This window comes from Pholis gunnellus (assembly GCF_910591455.1).
Source record: "Pholis gunnellus genome assembly, chromosome: 4".
Lineage (NCBI taxonomy): Eukaryota > Metazoa > Chordata > Actinopteri > Perciformes > Pholidae > Pholis > Pholis gunnellus.
Window position 1 is genome coordinate 24440852 of NC_136530.1, and position 23533 is coordinate 24464384.

The 23533-nt window shown below is 41.7% G+C and overlaps 3 protein-coding genes and 1 long non-coding RNA gene across 4 annotated transcripts; 3 read left to right on the forward strand and 1 right to left on the reverse strand.

The window, feature by feature from the left end:
• Positions 1-79: 79 nt before the first annotated feature.
• Positions 80-1439, reverse strand: LOC306694769. The gene is made up of 2 exons (XR_013767054.1): positions 598-1439; positions 80-491 (listed from the first exon to the last, which is right to left on the reverse strand). It is a non-coding gene; the product is annotated as an uncharacterized lncRNA (long non-coding RNA).
• A 3590-nt stretch (positions 1440-5029) lies between these two features.
• On the forward strand, positions 5030-6049 carry gpr17 (G protein-coupled receptor 17; the record flags this gene model as incomplete). The annotated part of the gene is made up of 1 exon (XM_079157563.1): positions 5030-6049. One exon carries the CDS (start codon positions 5030-5032, stop codon positions 6047-6049), a length of 1020 nt encoding a protein of 339 aa, XP_079013689.1.
• Positions 6050-8352: 2303 nt separating this feature from the next.
• Positions 8353-19754, forward strand: inpp5d (inositol polyphosphate-5-phosphatase D). Its single transcript, XM_079157462.1, has 27 exons — positions 8353-8645; positions 9070-9133; positions 10705-10840; positions 10944-11088; positions 11458-11598; positions 11682-11772; positions 11859-11936; positions 12018-12095; positions 12201-12324; positions 12605-12711; positions 13128-13230; positions 13316-13512; positions 13597-13714; positions 13817-13913; positions 14862-15000; positions 15327-15435; positions 15598-15686; positions 16088-16169; positions 17053-17142; positions 17227-17337; positions 17438-17517; positions 17603-17690; positions 17774-17920; positions 18007-18070; positions 18159-18356; positions 18446-18882; positions 18965-19754. Exons 1-27 carry the CDS (start codon positions 8506-8508, stop codon positions 19003-19005), a joined length of 3294 nt encoding a protein of 1097 aa, XP_079013588.1. The 5' UTR covers positions 8353-8505; the 3' UTR covers positions 19006-19754.
• Positions 19755-20897: 1143 nt separating this feature from the next.
• Positions 20898-22819, forward strand: smx5. Its single transcript, XM_079157365.1, has 5 exons — positions 20898-20954; positions 21170-21237; positions 21562-21592; positions 21687-21746; positions 22673-22819. Exons 1-5 carry the CDS (start codon positions 20952-20954, stop codon positions 22796-22798), a joined length of 288 nt encoding a protein of 95 aa, XP_079013491.1. The 5' UTR covers positions 20898-20951; the 3' UTR covers positions 22799-22819.
• The last annotated feature ends 714 nt before the right edge of the window (positions 22820-23533 follow it).

Below are 23533 nucleotides of genomic sequence, written 5' to 3' on the forward strand. Positions count from 1 at the left end.
TAAAAACCTTTTTTTTTAACATTTATATGCATAGGGGTATTTGTTTTACATATTTAATTGTTTGCTTAAGTTTGGTGGCATTTGTTTGTGGATAGAAAAATGAATTTGTAAAATGATTCACAAATCTCCTTACACATTTGTAAACCTTGTTTTTTTTTGTAGTCACTGCTATTGAGACTAATTACACTCTATATTAATCTGCCTGCCTTAAAAACATCAAAGGTGCCCTGTGGAGTTTTCTTGAAAACAAACACATTGTGTGTATCTCTCAGGCCTAACGTGTTGAAATAGTTTTCTTCCTCATAAAACACCAAATTCCATGTTTTTTTTAAATTTGAAAGAAATGTTTGCTAGCTTGCAGCCTAATTATTGACATAGTTAGCACATATTTGAGTGCTATCAATACCAACTGTCGATAAATAATCACATGAATACTTGCATGCTTACATGTCATGTATTATACCAGTGGTGCTCAACCTTGGGGTCGGGACCTCCTAGGGGGTCACAAGATAATTTCAGATGGTTATTGAGAAAATAATGATTGGACAGCGCCTCGGTGTTACAAACACCAACCTGATTATCCTAGGGGGTCGCAACTAAAAAGTTGAGAACCACTGTATTACAATACTGGATATGGGACCCCAAGTTGGCGCTTATTCAGTCCAATGAGAATTGCTCGCATGGTGCATACAGCGAAAAAAAGTTGCTAACTTCCGTGTTACTTGCGGCGTTAAGCGGCCGACTAAATATGCACGCTAGTGTTAATCCCATCATGCCTCTGATCCAGATTGGGCGACTGTGTGTTCATGAATGCTTCAAAGAGACTTGCTTGAAACCATTAAGGTATAGAGAACCAAAAGTAAGATAATAAACGCTAAAATCCCCAATAATAATCTAATTTCCAAGACAGCTAAATTGCATGTAGCATGCTACTTCACAGCGGTGCCGTCATTCAGAAATAGAAATCATTCTGGGCTTTGGAAAAGTTTTACAATGATTAAACCCCCTATGGCTCAAATATATACATCACAAATAGTAATAATTGTCTATGTTTATAGCTGAAGGTGTCCTGTCAAAAGTTTTGTAGACGTCTCTTTTAGAATGGTGGTCTATGGGAAAGATGCTTTTTGTTGCAATACCCCACGTGGCCACTAGAAAGAAATGGACTCAAAGCTGCCGTATCCACTTCTATAATACAACCATGGTACATACTAATACTAATACAAATACAAATATAACGGATTCCACTTGCCAAAACATTGCTTCATAGTGCTGATAGTGTTTGAAAATTCCACAGAGTACCTTTAAATAAATCCATCTTTAGAAAATATTTGAATTTGCTTCAAATGATATCTTGCTCATGAAAACAAACTATTCAATGAAAATTGTTGAAAAATGTTTTTTTTCTGCAAAAATTTCCAAATAAAACATTTTTCCCAGTGGAAGCCTGTTTAGAGCATCTTATTTTCCACGAGCAGCCGGGAGCCTCCACCGCAGTATGAAGAATGACACATTTATGATAGCGAGGCAATGTTTTTGCTTCGGGGTTACGAGACACGCAGCAGATAGAGCTCAGCAGCCCAAAACAAAAACAGGGGGCCGTCCCAATTAGCGCTTGGCAGTAGATTAACAGGGTGGTGGTGTCAAAGCTTCTCTGCTGTCCTGCACAGATAGAGCCTCCATTCAAGTCTACACAATTCTATTTGCATATCGATGATACAGAGAAGAGAAAGGGCCAATGTGTGTGACACACAGCTGTGATCTGCTTGTATGAAAGAAATATTATCCCCCCTCAGCCAACGGGTACTCTCTCCACATCTGTCCGATGGCTATGTGACTGATTATTTTGGGCATTCCAATTCACGATGCCCCCAGGAGGCAAGAGACCAACAAGGGCCTCTGTTTCCTCCAAGCGTGCCCCCCCCCCCCAATCCTCCCCACTCTTGTTTTGTCACTCGCTCTCCTATAGGGAATGGGGCCCTCTGTAGAGCTAAACACACCAGCTACAAAAGATCATCTCTGAGACTTTAGTCATAAACTTCTAAATGAACAACACAGTCCATCTTCTATCTATCAGTGGGGGGGTGGGAGTTCACGGCTAAAGGCACTCGGCGCACCACTGGGCCTCGTTTCCATGGAGTCTATACCCGACATCTCGTTGCGACTGAGGCATGCCATTCTTCTCCCCGCTGCTAAAATGTGCCGCTTATTCTGACTCAGGCTATTGTGGAGCACAAGTGGCTCTCTGAGGGGAAGGGGACGGAGTAAGAAAGGGTGGGGTCAAGGTTCAAACGAGCGGCTCCTATTGGGACTCCCTTGCTGTTATCAAATAATTTTTTGAGACACAAAAAGAGCTACAGTCTCATTCCCAAGAACATCTTGAGGGAGAGTGAAGGGGGTCATAGGACAGCATTCTTTGTGTCACAGCTTCAGTCCTTCCAGAGCTCGCCGGTCCGTTTCCCAGTCTTCACTCTGCTGCTGCACTGAATTGTTCAGCAGCTGAATTGTTCCTCAAGCAGCCGAGCTTTTCTTCAAGACGTCCATTCACTGTGAAGCTCTGAAGCTCAGGTAAGTCTCTTTTTATTTGACCTCAGATTTTGATAAAGCAGTAGAGATGTTTTTTTTGGATAACTTTATGAAATGTCTGGCTCCACAAGAGGAATTCCCTCTATGTTCACAGTGCACACTGTGGCACTATACTTAAATTATTACTGCTAAACAATATATCCTTTAGCTACAAATTTCACTGTGCAGTAGTAGCAAGAGTTTATTCTGTGAACGTGTCACTTTTGTCACGTAAATCCCAAAACAGCTCAGTATTGTGACAGATCTATTTATGACAATCTACTTTTTAAGACCCTTCCAGCATTTAATCCAATTACCAAATTTCACATTGACTTTATTCTACTTTGGGTTTAACTGTGACGAGTTTTAACAAAAGAAGATTCTGCACATTACAGCTGTCACCGTTTTGTCGCAACAAATTGTTACCGACTAATCCCTGGAGAGGACCGGTGCCAGGATGCTCGGTCTCCTCTCCGCCGACACTCTCACACAGATCTGCTTACCCAGATCATTGTGATGAAGGCATATTTCAGGATTTGCCTCTCTTGAGGATTATCCCTCGGGGATCCGTATTTACGGGAGCTTTTTACATTGAGCTGGTTTGTTATCCCTGCTGGGACTGCAACCCTTTTTTCTTGGGGGCTCCTGAATGTGCCGCGTCTGAGCCTTTGGCTGAGAAATGCCCTCCGTTGTGGGTCTCACAGCTCCAGTATGTGCAGGAGCGTAGCGCACACACTGAAAAAAAACCTACGCCGCTACATCTGGCTGGTTCCTAATGGGCCAAAAGTCAGATCAGTGAGCTGGTGAAACGGAGACTTAGCCCAGTCAGGTAAAAGAAGAGACAATCCCTTTCCCTTTTTGTTAAGGAGCCCTGTAATGGTGCAGCATTTCACTGTTTGGAGAGCTATTTGAATTGTGTATTTGGGAACCTCCCTTTGGCTAGAAACATCTGTGGGATGACAAGTTCATCCTCTGCCGCACATGTTTTGATGCTGTTCTTGGATCCACCACAAATTTCAAAGTGAAAGTTCGAGAGAAGCCTTCCCTGAGATTAATTATTGCTGTTCACGCCCCAGAGAAGTTTGTGTAAGGAGATAAAAACAAATAAAGAGGAGTGGACAGCTGGAACTTGCCGGAGTAGTGGGTGGTGATTTTCTAGGTGTGTCAAAATAGTCCTCTAAGATTGAAAAACAAAAAACAACGATGCAATCCTTTGAGGAATGGTAAAAATGATGTTGGTCTGTTTGAACTTGAAACTGTCACTCAGGAGACTCAAATGTTGGCTACAGCAATCATAAATGCATTGCATGTAAAGATTTATTAAGATTTTTAAATTTGTATTTTCTACCAACATTATTTATGCAGCTGTAACCATGAAAGAAATAGTTTGACATTACAAACTAAATGAGAAGATACTACTAGCTTAGCTTAGCTTAGCACAGAGATTGTAAACAGGGGATAGCCGCTAGCCTGGCTCTGTACAAAGGTAATAACATATACTGACTGGCACATAACCACTAGAAAAACTACAACTTCTTTGTTTTTGCAGCATTACGGATTAAACAAAGGAGATATAACGTGTTCACTGGCTTGCTTTAAAAGTGTGAGTTGGCGAACATCTATTTTCCTGGCTAAGCTAACTGGCGGCTGGCTCAAGCTTGATTAACGAACAAACATGCGAATCTTTTCAGCTAACTGTCGGCAGGAAGGTGTTTCCCAAATTGTCCAACCTTTAAAACGAGAGAATAACACATGGAGACACATTTTCACTCATATCTGGTAAGCTAGCATTACAGTAGGTTTTAAATAGATTTTTAGACTATATCATTACACATATAGCAGCTAATGAGTGTTTACTGCACAGTATTAGCTTGGACAGACGTTCCAATTCCTCCAGAGAGTTTTCAGTTCAGTCTAGATGAAAGCATTCTTGCTGACAAATCGGACTCTGACGCCAAATACACTGTACAAAGAAGATCTGATGACTTAGACTTCCTGAACTTAATAGTGTGCGGAGGAAGTCTCATACTTGCACGGGTCAGAATGAAGTAATTATCCGCTCCGAGAGCATGTGCACATTAGCCGAGGACACTGACATCTATTGTTACCTTGCGAGACTGGCACTGTGACAAGTACTCTCCCTGCCTATTGTCTGTGTGTGTGTGTGTGTGTATGTGTGTGTGTGTGTGTGTGTGTGTGGAGTAGAGTAGAGTAGAGTGGACAGGGGTTGGGTTTCCTGTCACTGGGGCAGTTTGCTGTCTGAATACCAACAATGAACAATTTTAGAAATCAAAAGCACGTGTTTAGAAAAGTCATGACTCCAATGGACTGTTTTAGTTGTATCCATTGTATACATTAGTTGCTTTATTAATAATCCCAAAGAGAAGAAATATCTCCAGTAATTATTCCTGAAATTGTTTTAGGATACATTTTAAACTATTTGCTTGTCTCCTCAGTCACCATAATGGAGTCTGCTACAATGGAGCTGCCCTCCCTTCTATCCAATCAGACATCAGAGAGCTGTGCGGCAGTGGATACAACGGTTGAGAACACGCTGTTTGGATGCTTCTACGTCCTGGTTTTCTTCCTGGCGCTGAACGGTAACAGCCTGGCTCTCTGGATCTTCTCTCACCAGCGTGGCGCTTCCTCCCCAGCTAACGTCTTTTTGATTCACCTGGCTGTGGCAGACTTGTCCTATGTGATCATCCTCCCGCTGAGGGCCACCTACCACCTCACTGGGGGCCACTGGCCCTTCGGCGAGGTGCCCTGCAGGCTGGCGGGCTTCTTGTTTTACGTCAACATGTACGCCAGCCTGTACTTCCTGGCCTGCGTGGCGGGCGATCGCTACCTGGCCGTAGTGCACGCTGTGAGGTCGCTGAAGGTCCGGCGTGCCCGCTACGCCCACATCATCAGCTTCTCGCTGTGGGCCCTGGTTACCATCTCCATGGCGCCGCTGCTAATCACCCGCCAGACTGCGGAGGTGGATGGCATGACGGTGTGCTCGCAGCTGTACAGAGAGAAGGCCTCACGCAATGCACTGATCTCCCTGGCTGTGGCCTTCACCCCGCCGTTCCTCGCCACCCTGACTTTTTACCTGCTCATCATCCACAGCCTGCACCGGGGCTCCAGGTTAGAGCCAGCCCTAAAGCTGAGGGCCCTGCGCACCATCGGCCTGGTCATGCTCATCTATGTGGTCTGCTTCCTGCCTTATCATGTGAGCAGGGCCACTTTCATCCTGGGCTACAACCACCCCGGCATCTCGTGCCAGACACGCAGAGGCCTGAGCTTGGCCAACCGCCTCACCTCCTCCCTCACCTGCCTGAACGGTGCCATGGACCCGCTGATCTACCTGTTTGGCGCAGAGAAGTTCCGCGGCACTCTGATGCGATTGTTTTGCAAAGATCCGACGGGTGTGTCGGGAGCCACCAGCGGAGAGTTGAAGGGAACACACGAGAGCTCTGTGAGCGCCAAGTCTGAGTTCTGAGGAAGAGAGATTTGAACGGGATCCGGAGCACTGTTTGATAGAGATGCATTTCCAACACAAACGAAAATCGGTTTGTTAATTGACTGTTAATGTGGTTGAAGTGCCACTGTAGCCCCAGTAAACCTGAATTAAAGGCACAGTTCCAGGACCCACCCTACGCCTCATTCACCCTCACAGACTTTAACTGTGTGAGTGCCGGAGAGTTTAAGGACTCCAGACATCATCTGAGGACTAAGACCAACACTTTGTGAACACACGCTACCTGGACATGGACATTCCCATGTCCAGTAAGTTTGAGACTCATATTCCAAATGTAACATAATCAATTGCAGATAATTTAGTTTGCACCCTGTTCAAAATCTAAATGGTACTTTTGGCCCAAATCAAAATAATTGGAAGTTACTTTCACGCCATCATAAGACAAAAGTCTGGCGATTTATGGAAAGTGTGCATAAAGTCAACCAGAGAATCTCCCATCGTTAGCCCTGGCTGTCAAAGCCATCAGAGTCTGTGAGACTACAAGGCTCCAGTTATTGTGACCTCGACAAGAGGGAAGTTGTTGTGTCTGCCGTTTCCACAAGCTTTTTGTGTCAAACACCAAATGATCAAATATGTACATAGTCAACTTTTAATGGATATTTCCTGTTACTGTTTTTGTATCCTATGCCAAATGTAATGAATACTTGTTAGCTTTTAATAAAAAAGTAGAAATGTTATCTAGGGTGTTGTTAGCCATGCTAGCGTTGTGTGTCAGTCAGCTGGTCCACCACTTTGTACAGACTGAAATATCTCAACAACTATTGGATGGGTTGCCATGAAATTACAGATATCCATGAAGGTCAATTTTTGATTTGTGCTGAAATTAGCAAATGTTTGCATGCTAACACTCTAAAGTAAGATGGTGTGGTAACTGCTACCTGCTCAAAAGAATAGGCCCATCCTGTCACTGCAATAATACATTGTTTTTATATACTTGACATGTGATTGGATTGTTTGACCAATGCCTGCAAAGCTAATGCAATTCCCATTAGCCTCGACTGTGCTTTGCTTTTAGTGCTAAATAGCAAATGTTAGCATGCCAACACAACCAGTGCTAAGATGGTGAACATGGTTGACATTACCTGCCTTATATCAGCATGTTAGCATTGACGTTGTGAGTATGTTAGCATGGTGATGCTCAAAGCACCATTGTGCCTAAGCATGGCATGCCAGCATGGCTGTAGACTCTGTGTGGTTTTAATACAAGGTGTATTTCAAACCCACTTACAAATGTATTTTTGACAGTACCATGTTTATTTTCCTTTTGCTAGACAAATCTTAATTGTACATATATTCTTCATTCACTCTCCTATGCTATGCATTTATTGTTTTGTCCACATTTGTATGATATTGCACTATTGCATGACAAACTATTAATCCCCTTTTTTTACCATGAGTCAGTTTGGCTTGACGCCATCTGCAGAAGTCTGTTTGTGACAGACAGACATGATTAACACTGAGTAAGTAAGATGTGAGTTATAAGTGTACTTCAAGTTATATTTAATAAATGAGTAAACGTTTTCACAACCTCTGTGGATGATATGATGTGTCTTGTCTACACTGTCGCCGAATAGTTCAGACTTCGACCTTCTCTTTGTGAAAGTAGAAGACCTATTTCGAGCGCAGGACAGAAACCTCCGAGGCTGCAGTGACTTGTCACTGTGTACTTCTCTTTTTGTATCATGTGACCCGTGTTGTGGTTTGCGTGCAGCTCATTTTCCTCCTCTTATTTCTGCAAGACTTCCTGTCCATCACATGAACAGGGCAAGCCATTTTAAACTCGTATTTCCTGAATGTACACATTTTAGAAAACCCCTAGCTCTCCTGATTCTTATTGAAAGTTTAGGAATCAGACTCAGGTGGGGTCTCTTGGGGTGGATATGAGTGCTAGGCCAAAGGTGATTTGAGCTTTAAAAATGCATTTTTACATATTATTTACAAGCACATTTATCAGAAGATTCGTTGACTATTTTTGTTACTTCCCCTTTTCACTTCTTTCAACTTAACAAATGGCTTCACTTTCTTTCTGCGCAGTTCACATTGACAAGCAGGTGCACAGGGAGGGAAATGCTGGTTAATAATTAAAGTAGTGTGATAGAGATTTCTACTCAGCAAGCGAAAGTCTGTATTTCCATTTACAGCTCTGCAGATCTGTCATGTAACAGGCAGAGCGGAGGCACCAGGGCCCTCCTCTCTTAACTTCTCAAATGAGGAAGTTCAGAGGCGAGCTAGTAGCAGCTTCCTTTTGCAGCTTTCGGAGGCAGGGGATGAACAAGTGAAAGAAAGGACTTCAAAGTACGCACCATGAAAAGTTGACAATAGCCAGAGAGAATAACTGAGTCTACTTTGGTTTGCTGGAATATAGTTTGAGAGCAGATGCAAAACTCTTGAGCTCTGGCTCTTGGGTGAGGAACAGGATGCCGAGTTATCAGCCTTGGTGCCATGGTACTATAACTCGATCCAAAGCTGAGGATCTACTTTCCAAAGCAGCAAGAGATGGAAGCTTCCTTATCCGGGCCAGTGAGTCCATACAGGGAGCGTATGCTCTCTGTGTTCTGTAAGTTGCCATTACTTGTTTCTAACTATTGCGCTGACAAAGAGTGGACAATGATTCTTGTTCCTTGTTCAAAAAAACATTCATGATATGTAACACGAGTTGTGTATGATCCTAACTAATGGAAGAAAAAACATGACATGGCTGTTATATGGAATGTTTTTGGCAACAGGAAAAAAAACAACATCATTTGGACTTTTTTGATGTCACACGAGTAAAAGTTAAGTGTATAATAACACATTGCACTGCAATGCGAGACTAGTTCCTCTTTATTTGGATACTGTGCTACAACAAAGTAACACCCAACTCATATCATTTTTCAAGAGGGAACCTCCATTTAAAGTACCACCTGAACTGTTTGCATGCGGAACACATTGAAAACACCAGCCAGCATGTTTATTTACTATTTGCATTATTTTGACCACAGATACCAGAACTGTGTGTACACATACAGAATCCTGCCAAATGAGGATAAGAAGCTCTCTGTCCAGGTAGGTTGACAGTTTGACACAAGCCAGCACTGTTTTGGTTCAAAGACAGATTCATTATTATGGTTGTAGACTTGTTGGTATTAAGCATTTACATCATGAACATAACGGGCCTCTAATATCAGAATTAAAAGCTGGTGTGCAGCTATTTTTGAAATTTTGAAATCTGCACTTAAAATGTGCTGTAGGCTATATTTAGACATACAGTATGTTTGTAAAAACGCCATTGGCAGTCAGTCCATCCTTAACTTTGGTCCAGACTTCAACAACCGTAGGAAGGATTGTAATAGTCTGCTTCTCTCTAAAGTCGCTTTTTTATTTTTCACAAAACAAGCAAATATTTCTGCAGTTAGTGACAGTGTGGGCTCCATGGTAGCTCTGACAGCTTGATGGAGTAGCAGCGGGGGGCGGGCCTTAGAGAAGGGTCAATTGCAATCTTTTTGCTGATTCCCTGACATTTCATCGAGCAACCGTTCAACTTTGTTCCACACCTAGCAAGCAACTTTGCATGTACGTAAATTACTTCTAATCACGGCTTATACCCAGACTTGATGTCACGGCTAAAACACGACTCAATCTGGTCTGTTAGTGAAAGTCTGATACTGGCACTGGTTTATTACCAAATAGGCTACTTAAACTAATAACATTCATCAGCCTCAGCTTCAGGCCTGCTTTTTGTTTAGTTAAACGTTAGCATGCTAAAATGGTAAACAGTATACGTTCTTAGCATCAGTTAATAGTTAATGTCCAAAACTTCCTGTAAGAGGATACAATAGCAAGTCTGTCATGCTTTACTGGAAAATATCTACTTTAAAAGAGATTGGTGACCGGTGAAGAGTGACTCCAGATGCATGAAGACTTTCGGCTGTCGCAGAAACTAATGAAAACTACTATTGCTAGTATTGTATTAGCTTGATATCTGTTTGTTGCCATTGTCATATAACTTTAGTTGTAATAGAATAGTAATGATTATAATTACATTCACCTGTAGGAAGTGAAAGTAGTTGGTGCTTGTGAGTTAATTTAGGCAAATGTACTTGAGTATTATCAGCGTAGAACTAAAGCTAGAGAAAGTGGAATCATATGGGAACATGCACATTTACCACTTAAAAGGAGCTATTTTTTTTTTATGCAGAATATCAGTTACTCTTCCTTGGGACAACACACAACCTATAAAAATGACAGCATAGAAGACACTTACACAAAATTAAACAAAAATAACGCTGCTAGTATGGAGTACCAGCATTCTAACCAGTTATCAATGAGGGAATGAGAATAAACTAAATAAAGGGACTACAATGTCAAAAACCAGTTCAATCTTTTGAAAAAGCGCTATACAGCTGCTGAGGGAACTTAGCTGATGACATGAAGGCTCTAGGTTGCTGGAGGAAACCACAGACGGGCAAGTAGACATATCTGACATCACATGGGAAGTAGAACCGACAGATTATGTCACTGGTTTATCAAAAAAAAAAAGATACGAAAGTCTTCCAGAAAAACAACAGCACCACATGACATTTCAGTTCTGCTGAGGTTAGAGGACAATTACATGTCTGCTGTGATCTGCTCTTCAGGCATCTGAAGGAGTTCCTATCAGGTTCTTCTCTATGCTGCCTGAGCTGGTGGAGGCATATTACAGTCCGAACATGGGTCTGATCACACATCTGCAGTACCCTGTCCAGAGGGAGGAGGAGATGGACGAAGAGCCAGGTCAAACAACTTCACTTAATCTGAACAGTGGCAGCAATGCAATGAGCCTGTGGAAGATTTTAAATTCTTAAACAACCCCATACTGTACCTCTCTGTCCTGCAGAATCCAATAATCTTCCACCGCAGCTCCCACCCAGGAACTTCTTGGCCAACGATGTGAAAGACAGTGACCCCAAGTCTTCTGAGCAGGCCTGCAATTCCTTATCAGACACCTACCTGATGAGACTGCAGCATATGGACTTGTCCATGTATGGTCACATTTGAAGAATTTGCACTCATGCGCCTCAGCCAGAGAATTCACTTTGCAAAGTTTCTGCTGATACATCGGCAGTGTAGTGTGTACAAAGCGTTGAGTTCCAGGATTATGGGCAGTGATTTGACACTGTGATGTGACTGAACTGGTATGTAAATTGAGTGCTGCAGGGATGACATATTTTCGTAGGCTCAACCCAAGAAGTTAGCATCGTACTCGAACCAAAGACTAATTACAAAAAAAAACATTGACTCCGAGATGAGGGAATTGGAACCGCAAACATTTTAATTTTCATGTTTTAAGACTCATCCCTGCAGCGCTGCATAATGAGATAGTGGCATTAAAAGTGTTCCCATGTTTGCAGAATACCAGAGGAGCATCAAATGGCTTTACAAGAATACTTCAGGACCTCAATCAGCTTGGATGCTGAACAAGTACAGTACGGTTACCCTAACCTCCCCGGGCTAAAGAAGCTAACAATGGCTATCTGCAAGAATCTAAACAGGTATACATTAAAATGAATATATTTTATAGATTACAATGTAAAGGGCCGATTTAACCATGCTCTGCCCTTTTTTTGGGAGACAGCGAAATCTCCCGCATCCTGCCAGTTCTGGAGGTCTTCCATCGAGCGTTGGACCAGCAGCTCTCCCCAGGATTTGGACAGTTTCCAAAACAAGTGGGTGGCTCCTTTGATCCTCTGCAGCATTATCAACTAACACAAAAAAAAAACTTATCATAATGTATTTTTTGCTTGAATTTCAGAATTCTAGCGATTCAGGTCAATCTGTATCCTTTAAGCTTGAGCGACTGACTAAACTGCTCTACTCTATAGAAGATAAGGTAACATGGCTCATATTACTGACTGACTGTAAACAATCTTGGTTATTTTTGGTCCCTCACTTCTCTACTTCTTTTTTTCAGGCTAAAATGTCTTTGTTTGAGTCTGTTGGCTGTGAAGGAGGTCACAGGAATTCTGTCATACCTCTCGTCACATTCGAGGTGCTTCTCAAAATGAATTAATGGATAACACTGCAGTAAAATTATATTATGTAAAATGTCTGGAGGTTCGTAGTTTATTTGACCCGTTCCCTGTTTCACTTGCAGGTCAAGCAAGAATCTCTGGCTATCCCCACGAAGATGTTCCTGAAAGTGGATGTTGAAAGTGGGAAGCTCTTTCTCAAGAAGTCGAAAGATGGACCTGAAGACAAATTCTTTGTGCACAACAAAAGTAAGAAATCACAACGCTCTCTAACCTCATGCCTTTGTTTTTGTAGCCATGCAAGCAATGTGGCTCTAGCGATGGTTAGTCTGTCCAACGCTTCGGTCCAGACTGAAATAATTATTGGATGTATCACCATGGAATTTGGTTCATGGTCAATCAGGGTCCCCAGAGGATAATCCTTCTGACTTTGGGGATCCCCTGACTTTTCTTTTAGCATGTAGTTCAACAACTGCTGTAAACCATCAATGCGGCTCATTTTAATCAGAGTACTGTGGTCATTTTTCAGTCCTGCAGTTGGTGAAATCCCAGCGAATGCACACCAAACTTGTCATCGTGGCGGAGTCAGAGAAAGAGAAGATTTTGCGAAAAGAGTTTACATTTGATGACACAAAGGTGAAAAAACATCATCATTTGGCTTGGTCCTGATTTACCTTGAGGCCCCTGGAAATGTGTTTTGAAATAAAGTATTTATCTATAACATTAAGTATTGATTGATCAAATTTAAGTGACACTGGGATGGCGACATTAGCATGGGTTTCATTAGCATCAAATCCACACCCGTCAGTACAAGTGTAGCAAAAATCTGATTTAGCACCAAAACAGTAGTCTCATGTGAAATAAGCAAAACTGTTCCAACAGAAAATAGTGTGTTCACGTAGGAGCCTGTTGCTTATAGAAAGAGGCTGATAGAGAAAATACTATTTCAGGGGCTTTAAGTTTTCAGTCACATGAAATTCATGAGGAATGATGTTTAAATGCGTTTATTCACAGAAATCATCTTTTTTTCTTTTTTAAATGTGTCCCACCAGAAAAGAGAGGGTTTTTGCCAACTTCTTCAACAAATGAAGAACAAACACTCTGAGAAGCCTGAGCCAGACATGATCACAGTGTTTGTTGGCACTTGGAACATGGGTAACAAAGTTTAAATGTTTGACTGAATTTGAATTCATGTCTTACAATGTAACGCAAAGTAAAATACTTCTCCACAAACCCCCAGGAAATGCCGGTCCTCCCCACTGCGTCGACACCTGGTTTCAGTGTAAAGGCCAAGGGAAGACACGAGACGACTCGGCGGATCACATCCCGCATGATTTTTATGTCATTGGGACTCAGGAGGACCCTTTGAATGAGAGGGAGTGGGCAGACACAGTGAAAGGTGTCCTGAGGAAAATCACAAACATCAGCTTTAAACAAGTGAGTGACCGGAGCAAAGTAGCAAAGCTCCAACTGAGTGCAGGTGCGGAGCACTGATTCATCGCATCATCTTCTGACACCCAGGTGGCGATCCACACCCTGTGGAACATACGGATCGTGGTCCTGGCAAAGCCTGAGCACGAAAACAGGATCTCCCACGTGTTTTCGGACAGTGTGAAGACGGGGATCGCCAACACTCTGGGTAAACTGTTTCACTTCTCTGCAAGCCATTCATTCGGTAACATGTCATAAACGTTCATTGAGCAATTACCCATCAGCACTCACTGTGATGTTTGTTTTGTAGGAAACAAGGGAGCAGTGGGAGTGTCCTTCATGTTCAACGGTACGTCCTTTGGCTTTGTCAACAGTCACCTGACCTCCGGAAGTGAGAAGAAGCTCAGGTGAGCAACAGATTACACTTTTAACAAAGTCAGACAGTTTAAATGAATTAGTGACTTTGTATATGAATAAAACCAAGGTTGAAATTTCAAGTATGTTTTAACTTTTACAGTTTCAGTTTGATTAACTCTCTAAAATCTCTCTAAACATTATCCGCTGACTGTCGAGCTGCCACATTCTAGACGAGAGAGGAGAGGAGCTGATAATAAATATGATACCTGGGTCTCCATCATTTGTTAGTTTGTATTCACAATACAATAAGCTTTAGTAGCAGCTGCAGGTTCTTTTTGGACTTCTTTGCACAAGGTTTTTGACTCTCAGGTGCCAAACATATTTAACTATTTTTAATTAAATAGTTCAAATGGATTTTAAGTAGAAAATAGCTCTATATTATTTTCCTTTAATCACTGTTTACAATTCTTTTTTATCTTTCACAAGGTCATTATATTTTCATTCTTGTGTGATAACATTTGACTAGACTTTGTTTTGTGGCACCGTACCCCTGCTTCCACTGCATGTTGTATTGGGGAATCATTTCATCTTTATTTCAATTTACGATGTTAATGGTCTTCAAAAAATAAAAAAGATAAATATCAGTAGATAAGACAAGATAAGGCAGTATGTGTTCTTTCTTGTAAATATTAAAATACAACATTATCAACCAGTAAAAGTAAATAGTGTAAGTACATTCACAATACAGTAGTCTAAATATAATTGTGTATTTATGTTCGACTATCATTATTATGTAAATCACAAACAATTTCTTCATAATGCCTATTTTTGCTTGATTAATACGAATGTATATGAATGCAGGAAAGAGTGTTCACATTGTTTTTATTTGTAATTTTTATTTCTATTTATTAATCAAATTGTTGTTGTTGTTGAAGAACCTCTGACTTCATTGTGTCATACTTTTGATGTCCTTGCAATAATGTCGGCTTTATTTGCAGACGCAATCAAAACTACACCAACATCCTGCGATTCCTCAATCTGGGAGACAAGAAGCTCAATCCATTTGACATCACACACCGGTTCACCCACCTCTTCTGGCTTGGTGATTTGAACTACCGCGTTGAGTTCCCATCTACAGTAAGTCGTTGTTCAATGCAGTTTGCTGCGTAGAAGTGACACAAAAATGATGTAATATGACAGCATACTCTATGTACTTGTCTTGGAACCAAATTAATTGAGTTTCTATTAGTAGAAATCTTCCTATTAACAACATGCAGATTCACAAATATGTGATCTGTGTCATCTTTTTATGGAGCACATTTCATGTTTTGTCATGATCCAGCAGCGCTTTACTTCAGTGAGTGTTGCATAAATGAGCATGCTGGTTGTCAGGTGTCTGAGCTCTCAGCTGTTAACACTTCAAGGCAGGATAAGTCACTACTTTGCACCGTTTCCCTTCACAGGAAGCTGAGTACATTGTGACAAAGATCAAACAGCAGCAGTACCAGGAACTCCTCAGTAAAGACCAGCTGAACATGGAGAGAAATGACGGAAAGGTCTTCTTACATTTCGGTGAGCCTTGGGCGCATGGAGAATATCGATCAATATAGACATGCAGTGAAGTGTCTGTAACTTAGCTTATGTTGTATGGGATCAACTCTCTCTTCATTCGTTGTCAGGAGACATTGAAAATACAAGCACGTGTTTTTAACAATGATTTTATTTGGATTGCAGACGAAGAGGAAATCACGTTTGCACCCACGTATCGCTTTGAAAGGGATACGCGAGATAAGTATGCCTACACAAAGGCCAAAGCCACGGGGGTAAGCTTATATTCAGTCGGATGTCTTTTCCCTGTATGGCTTCTGTCATGCCCCATAGTGCAGAAACACATTAAAGGCAACTACGGCATTGAACACAACTCTCAGCTGACACAGAACATGCTTTTTGCTTTAAGTCATCTAGGTCAAAAAGTCCATGTGAACATATGTTGTGGCTCATAGAAAATGTATGATACAACGCATCTACAGGCTCCAGGATCCATTTAACAAATGTCCATTTTAGACTTATGGAACCTTGGGAATTGATTCATACATTGCAATCATGTTTGATCATGTTTCAAGCTCCCAGCTGCTTTTTAATGCTTAAACTGCTGCTTTAAAGCCTGATACCTGAAACTGTCATATTCAGTATTTATAAATCTGTGATAACTTTAATTCTACAGACAAAATACAATTTGCCCTCATGGTGCGATCGTGTCCTGCGGAAGTCATACCCTCTGGTTCATGTTGTCTGCCAAGCATATGGTGAGGTCAAAATGAGCATTTTCTTTGTAGTGCTTTATTTTACGGGGTCTATAATCTATGAATAATTTCCTATGATTTCCTCGCAAGGGTTCTAGAACTGTGTCGTTTGGAAAATAGAAGAAAATGATTCCAAATAACTGTCTTTTAGTTATTGCGCAGCAGGTGGGCTGAATATTCTCCAGGCCAATAGCTTATTGCAGATATATTGGGGCTCTGGAAGACATATTGGTCGTACATATGAACATAGTGAAAGCATTGAAAATGTTATTTTCAAATTTAAAATGTCCCACTCCTCACACATCTTGGTCCCAATTCTTAAAACGCTCAATAATCAATTGAGCGTACATCCAGTATTTGAAAAAGGCAATGAAATAAATATGACATTTGTCTACAGATAAACATTTGTCTACAGACGCATACAATTCAACAAATATGATCTTTATTTATTAATAATAAGACATTTATATTTACTCAGGTTTGAATATGGCTTTTTAAAGGAAACTTCCAAGGAAATTATGTAGAAATTATTTGGAAAATATGGACCTGTGAAGTGTTACCGTGTTTATGTTTTTCAGGGGGCACACGACCGATTTTACTCATAAGGATCAGTTTACTTGTCATGAGAAAACATGTGAAAACATTTGTATGATGTGCAGCTCTAAAGAGAACTTTCTAAAGGGATGTGGAGTTTGATAGGTGTGGGCCTTTAACAGGCAGGGAGGGTCTGACAAAAGACAAGCCACACTAGAGACTGAAAGTCAATTTATATCAGAGTCCGCTGCACGTCTTGTTTAGTATGTCTCTTTAGACGTAAGTGATTGTGTCAGGCAAAATTGCTGGAGTGACCGTTTAATGATATTTAATGAGACTTTCCAACTCGCAGGGTGCACCAATGACATCATGACAAGTGACCACTCACCGTTATTTGCCTCATTTGAAGTCGGAGTAGCCTCACAGTTTGTCTCCAAGCAAGGTATGATCTCCATCTCCAACCCTATGCAGATGACTCTATGTTATCTACTTCAAAACAACAGGTGTTCTTTTTGTCATTTTTCAGACCCAAACAGTGCACCTCAAGGCGGAATACAGATCATGAAGTGTGTGGCCACCTTGTTGACAAAATCAAAGACCAAGTTCTTCATCGAATACCATTCCAGCTGCTTGGAGAGTATGTTTCTTCTCATATGACGTTGTCCGCGTCTCATTAGATTCTGGTTTTAAAATGGGCTGAGATGATCAAAATGAATGTCTCTCTAAAATGCCTACAGAAACTATCAAGACGTTAGAGGGAGAAAACACGGAGCACAAGGACGGGTCCATAAAAGTTTGGTTTGGCAACCAAGTCGAGGTAAATCGAGGGAGGGAGCTTTCAGTGTGGAAGATGACTTGTTCCAGTAGGTCACGATGGTGTGTTGTCTCTCTTGTCCTCTCAGCTCACCCCCATCATCTCTGACCCAGAGTACTTGCTGGACCAGCACATCCTCATCTGTGTGAAGTCGACAGACTGCGACGAGTCATACGGTAATGAACTCAAACACGGTGATGCAATGCAGATGCGTTGAGCTGAGCGGTATTAACAGTCGGCTGGTGTCCTATCTCCAAAGGGGGGGCTTGTGTTGCGCTGCGAGCTGCCCAGTTCAACTACACCGAGTTTCAGGTCACACTGACTCACCACGGAGAAAAGACGGGCACTTTGACAGGCGGCATCCAGTTACGCACCTCGGAGGGCACTCCCACCGAGAAGTTATACGGTGAGCCTTGAAATCAGCTCAGGACTTACCTATTAAATGCTTTCTACTACAGTTCTTGTAGCATCAATGTTTCCCTCTGCTTTCAGATTTCATTAAAATTGAAAAGGATGACACTGTCTCCTCAAAATACAAAGGCGGCGACACAAACAAGTAAGGCTTTTTTCCCGCTTGGTGGTTACCTCTCAAAATATCTCAAACATGACATCCATGAGATATTTTCCTGTCTTCTTGTTGACAGGTTTTCCGTCCCCCAAGCACATGATATTTCCAACCCCAATTACATTGGAATGGCCCATAGAGGTGGGAATGTGGTAGATAAAGGTTGGAGTTACAGCATGCCACCAAAACACCTATCAATCGCCGGGCTAGGGAGCAAAGATGCCAAGAAGGGCGGTTATGACGTGAGCGGTGCACGCAGTCCCACAGGAAAGCCCATGTAAGAGCCTTTTTCTGGTACAGAAACTCTGTGTTCAATCAAAAATAGCTGATATGATTCAGCTGACAGTGAAACTGACTTTTCCCTAGGGGTGAGGATGAAAAGGTGTCAGAGATGTTCGACAATCCGTTATACGGTGCGATGGGAAAATCACGGTGCAAGGACCAAGACCACCAGCAGAAGGACCTCCTCGCACCTCCAGATCCCTACCTTTCAACCTCCAAACTGGCAGACGGAGACCCTGATCGCCCCCCGCTGCCCACCCCGCGCAACCGCTCCTTCACCTGCTCTGAGGCCAAACCTCAACCTCTGACCTCCATCCCCTCGCGTGCTTTAGCGGCCAAGAAACCAGTGGTGCCGTCGCGTTCGGAAGGAGGGATGGTGCCCAGCCGGCCTCCTTTGCCTTCCAAGTCCCGGCCGGGCATGCCGGAGCCCCAGAACCAAAGAGACTACAGAGAGAGCTCCGAACTCCCCAGCAAACACAGACCACCAGCAAGACCTGGCCAGCCGCAGCCCCCCAAAGACAGTAAGGAATGCTTTTTCACCTATGGCAATTAGTTTTTCAATTTAATATAATACATATGATTGTGCTCTTTGTTTTTCTGCAGTGCATCCTGAAGTGCCAAAGATGGGGCGTTCTGTGAAGTGAGACCAGGCTGCAGCTACTGTGCAGCTACCTGCTCTGGGTTGTTGAAAACATTCAATTAAAAGTAAAGGCTTCAGCCAGTCACTCCACCCGCTATATGTATCACCTATGAGTGACTAATGAAGAAATAACATTTTGTGGAAAGTGCCAGTTCACTTGCTTGCTGAGAGTTCGATGAGAAGAGCGATACCACTTTCACGTCTGTGTGAAATGTGACACCACAGCTGGTTAGCGTAGCTTAGCATACAGTCCGGAAACAGGGGAGCATGGCTCTGTGTGCAACGGGAAAAAAGAAACCAAGCTCTTTTTAAAGCTCGCTCATTAACATGTTTGACACTGTTTACCAGAGCAAGATTAGCACTTTCCCTCTGTTTTTAGTCTTGAGTCTTAAGCTAAGCTAGCTGTCTACTGGCTATTGTTTCATATTCTGTGTACTAACCTGAGCCTGGCATTGATCTTCTCATACAATTGTTGGCAAGAACGCAAAATGGTGTGTTTTCCAAAGTGTGAAACTTTTCCTTTAAAGTGATATAAACATTAGCGAAACATTTTCAGACATTTTCAGACCTTTCTGCTAAGCTCGCATTAAAAAGTAGGTTTGGAATCAAACTCTGCCGATTAAATCACTTTTACATATCATGTGGAGTTTTACACTATACAGTAGCTAACGAATGTGTACCGCACAGTATTATCCTCCACAGACATTAACATGTTTGCCATGAAGATGTACAATAAATGCTCAGATGAATAAAAAACAGCAGCTTGATTTTGTAATTTTAGATCATTATCACAACCTCATCATAACAAAGTCTGCAGCAGAGACCTATTTAGTTCTGCAACACTCACATTATTTGCTTCCATCTGCTGTTACCTAAAAGAACTGCATGCAGAGTGAGAATCCAAACTAGTTCAAATATTTAAAGCATAGAGGACATCCTACTTGATAGTATTCAAAATATATCTCAACTCCTACATTTGTTTTCATCTCATGTTGTTCAATCAGAGGTGTGTAAATGTGACCCGCACTTTGAATTCACAGATTACATAATGGTTGTTCATGTGCCCGAGCAAGAAGACCTCCAAAAGAAAATTTCCTACATGCTTTTTCTTGAATTTTCAAGAAACTTTAAGTTGAATCAAATTACTATGACTATTATATATTTTGTATTCTTAGTCCAATCATTACACCTCCGAACAACTAAAGGGGTTATGCTGGGCACATTTTAATCATTTAGTTTAGTGGTTCCCAATTTGGGAGTTGGGACCCTCCAAGGGGTCAGTAAAAAGATACATTTCAGGGATCGTGAGACGAAAAGAGGACATTTGCATTTGCTACATAAAAATGTAATTTCTTTTTTTTACAGACATTTTTTACAGCATTACTGTTTGTCTCGAGAATTACTGGACAATTCTACGTCTTAAGACCTATAAAACACACTGAGTTACTTTGTGGTCTGAGTTATAGGCATATGTAACCATTCACGATGGGTTCCAAGCAGACAATGCCTCATTTCAAGGGGTAACATGCCAAAAAGTTTGCAAAACACAATAATAGTAAGTCCTGGAGGGTGCCAAGACCTTTATAGTTTTAGATCCTGTGTCTCAGGACCCATCAAGAAACTTGCTGAAAAGCCCAGCAAGTGTCTACGTGTTAGTACGAGCAGACCTGATAAACACTTAAGATTATTCCACTGATTCACTGAGACACTGTGATACATGTTTCTTACTTCACGGCAATGCTATAACGCTTTATGGTCCCATCGTTCACGTAACAAACCACAATAAACCTCTCTCAGGGTCCACAGTTCAATGTGTTTTCACACTCGTTTTACACTGAGCGCACCTCTGGCGCCCTGGTGTGGTATTGGTCAGTAGTTGCACTGCGATCCGTCGCAGCAATAACACGTCATCAACACTCGACGCACGACCGTAAGAAACCAACAGCAATAATGGTAAGAACTCAATTTTCAAGATATGAATTTGTTTTCAGTTGACATGAAATGACTTATTTGAAGAGTCAGTGAGGCGTTCAAGTACTCACAGCTCACTATACAGCCTCATGCGCTTTAGTTCGCTGGCTGTCTGCAAACCGGTATCGTGCTCGACATTTAGCCCGATGCTAACATTAACGTTGTCATGTCGTTGTGTTTTTTGTTTTGTTTTCTAGCTTTTCTACTCGTTTTTCAAGTCGCTGGTGGGGAAGGATGTGGTGGTGGAGCTCAAAAACGACCTGAGGTTAGTATTTGTCAGGTAACTTTTTAACACTGTTTGATTTAGCCGCCATTATTTAACGTTAGCTACAGTCACAAGAATGGTTCGCTCATAAATGCACGCTTTGGATTAACGTTGTGTGAGGAGAGGAAACAATGAAACTATTGTAAACTCTTGTCTGTTAAGTGCAGTATCGGTACAAAGTGTTATGCATTGTAATGTATTATAATACAAGGTGGTATTGTTATTTTGTCCACCACCTGAATGTCGAGACCAGTGATCTGTTCACATACATGTCTGATGTAAAGATGCCTGCAGTCATTTTAATAATGACTTCTCTCTCTTCAGCATCTGCGGAACGCTTCATTCTGTTGACCAGGTTAGAAATCATGATTCATTTTCCTCACTTTGAATTTACATTTCATTTACTATCTGCCCACTCATGACTTCTGATCTTTTCACGTGTGTTTCAGTACCTGAACATTAAGCTCACAGACATCAGTGTCACTGATCCAGAGAAATATCCACACATGGTGAGTCTTGGTTGTCTGGCGCCTCATGATCCAGTGTCACTTCTTCTTTTAGGACACATCTTTCTAAACCCTGAATGTTCTGTTTCAGATCTAGAATATCCCGGCCCTAAAACAAACATAACATTGTTTTATTGCCTTGAGGCTTCGTGACTTTTGTGAGAATTTATTTTAAACACGATTTTAAAGAGAAGACGTTTCAGAAGTCTGAAGAGAATCCTCTGTTTGGGGTCTCAGCCCTTAGCTGTAAAACACTGCTACGGACAAAGGATTTTCTTGAATCCCAAATACATGTACATGCACACACACACACACACACACACACACACACACACACACACACACACACACACACACACGTGTGTGATGCAAGTCCTCAAAAAGGGGCATGTGAGGATCCAGTGGAAGTTTTCAGACTTGCATGTAGCTCCTTTATGTATGGAATATGTAATCCATGCAAAATAAATGTATATATTACAATATACCAAAGGAATTAAATGTATGCATAGCATATAGTATAACATGGCAAACATGCAAAACATAAATAGTTTGTCGTAATAACAATACTTTAAGGTAATTTCCACATGTTGCACCTTCATCAAATATGCCAGCTGTTTGTGGCAGTTTGTGGCAACAAGTGTCAGTACTTGTTTTAATACTTCTATTTTGGGTTTAATGAGGTCCCAATGAAAGGTTGGTTTTGTTCGTATTTTTATTATACCACAATAAATGTGAAAGTAAAGCGGATGTCAACAAAACGCCCATGAAACCGTGATGCGTGTAATGAGACGCTTTTTTTAATTGAGAACACATCGCTATGCGCCATCTAATAGAATATGATTCGGACCGATTCTGCATCTGTCTTCTCCGCCGCTCTGAATGATGATTTCTCTTGAAACTCCGCATTGTCTTGTTTCAATTTGCCCCAGCTGTCCGTGAAAAACTGTTTCATCCGTGGATCGGTGGTCCGGTACGTTCAGCTGCCCGCGGATGAGGTGGACACTCAGCTCCTGCAGGACGCTGCGCGAAAAGAGGCGATGCAGCAGAAGCAGTGATTGACCTGAAGGATGGGGGGGGGGGGGGGGGGGGGGGGGGGGGGGGGGGGGGGATTTTTGTGACAGTGAATTATTATATAGTTTTGAGTTACATTCAGGATGATACGGTTTGTGCAGCTCTTGTGATTTAAGCAGTATTGGTCATGTTCCTGTGCTTTCTCAAGGAACTCCATTGCATTCCTTAATTATTGGAAATGGTCTTCGGCCGTTAGGAAGGTTTCATTTGCGACTGCCTTTTTATTTTGTTTGAAAGAAATAGAACTAAATTACATTTTTTGAGCCCAGTAAAGATCTGTTGTGTAAAACCAGCTTACCTTTAAAAAAAGTATGACTTTGTTTTTTTTATGCCACTTCAAAATAAAACGCTATTTTATTTACATGTTGATCATGTTATTGTCATTTATAGGGATGTTTTTCAGTTTTCAAATTATTGGAGAAACTGAAGGGGAAAAAAAGTTTCATTGCCACAAACTGTGATCACGGAAGGAAGTTATTTTGTAAACAGTTTTTATGGGAAATCAAAATCCCACGGCCTCATTGTGCTGTCGTTATCCAAAGCCGAAAAACCGAGCGTGAAGACGTGACGGCGTGTCATAAAGCGTCCTCTGGTCCATGAATACAACCACTGGTTCAATCCTGCAAATCGCTATCAGCACAACTAGTGTGTCGTCTTCTCAGCTGTTGTGCTTCATCCCACCGTCCTGCTTTATGTTGGAGGAATTAGCTTCCCCACTG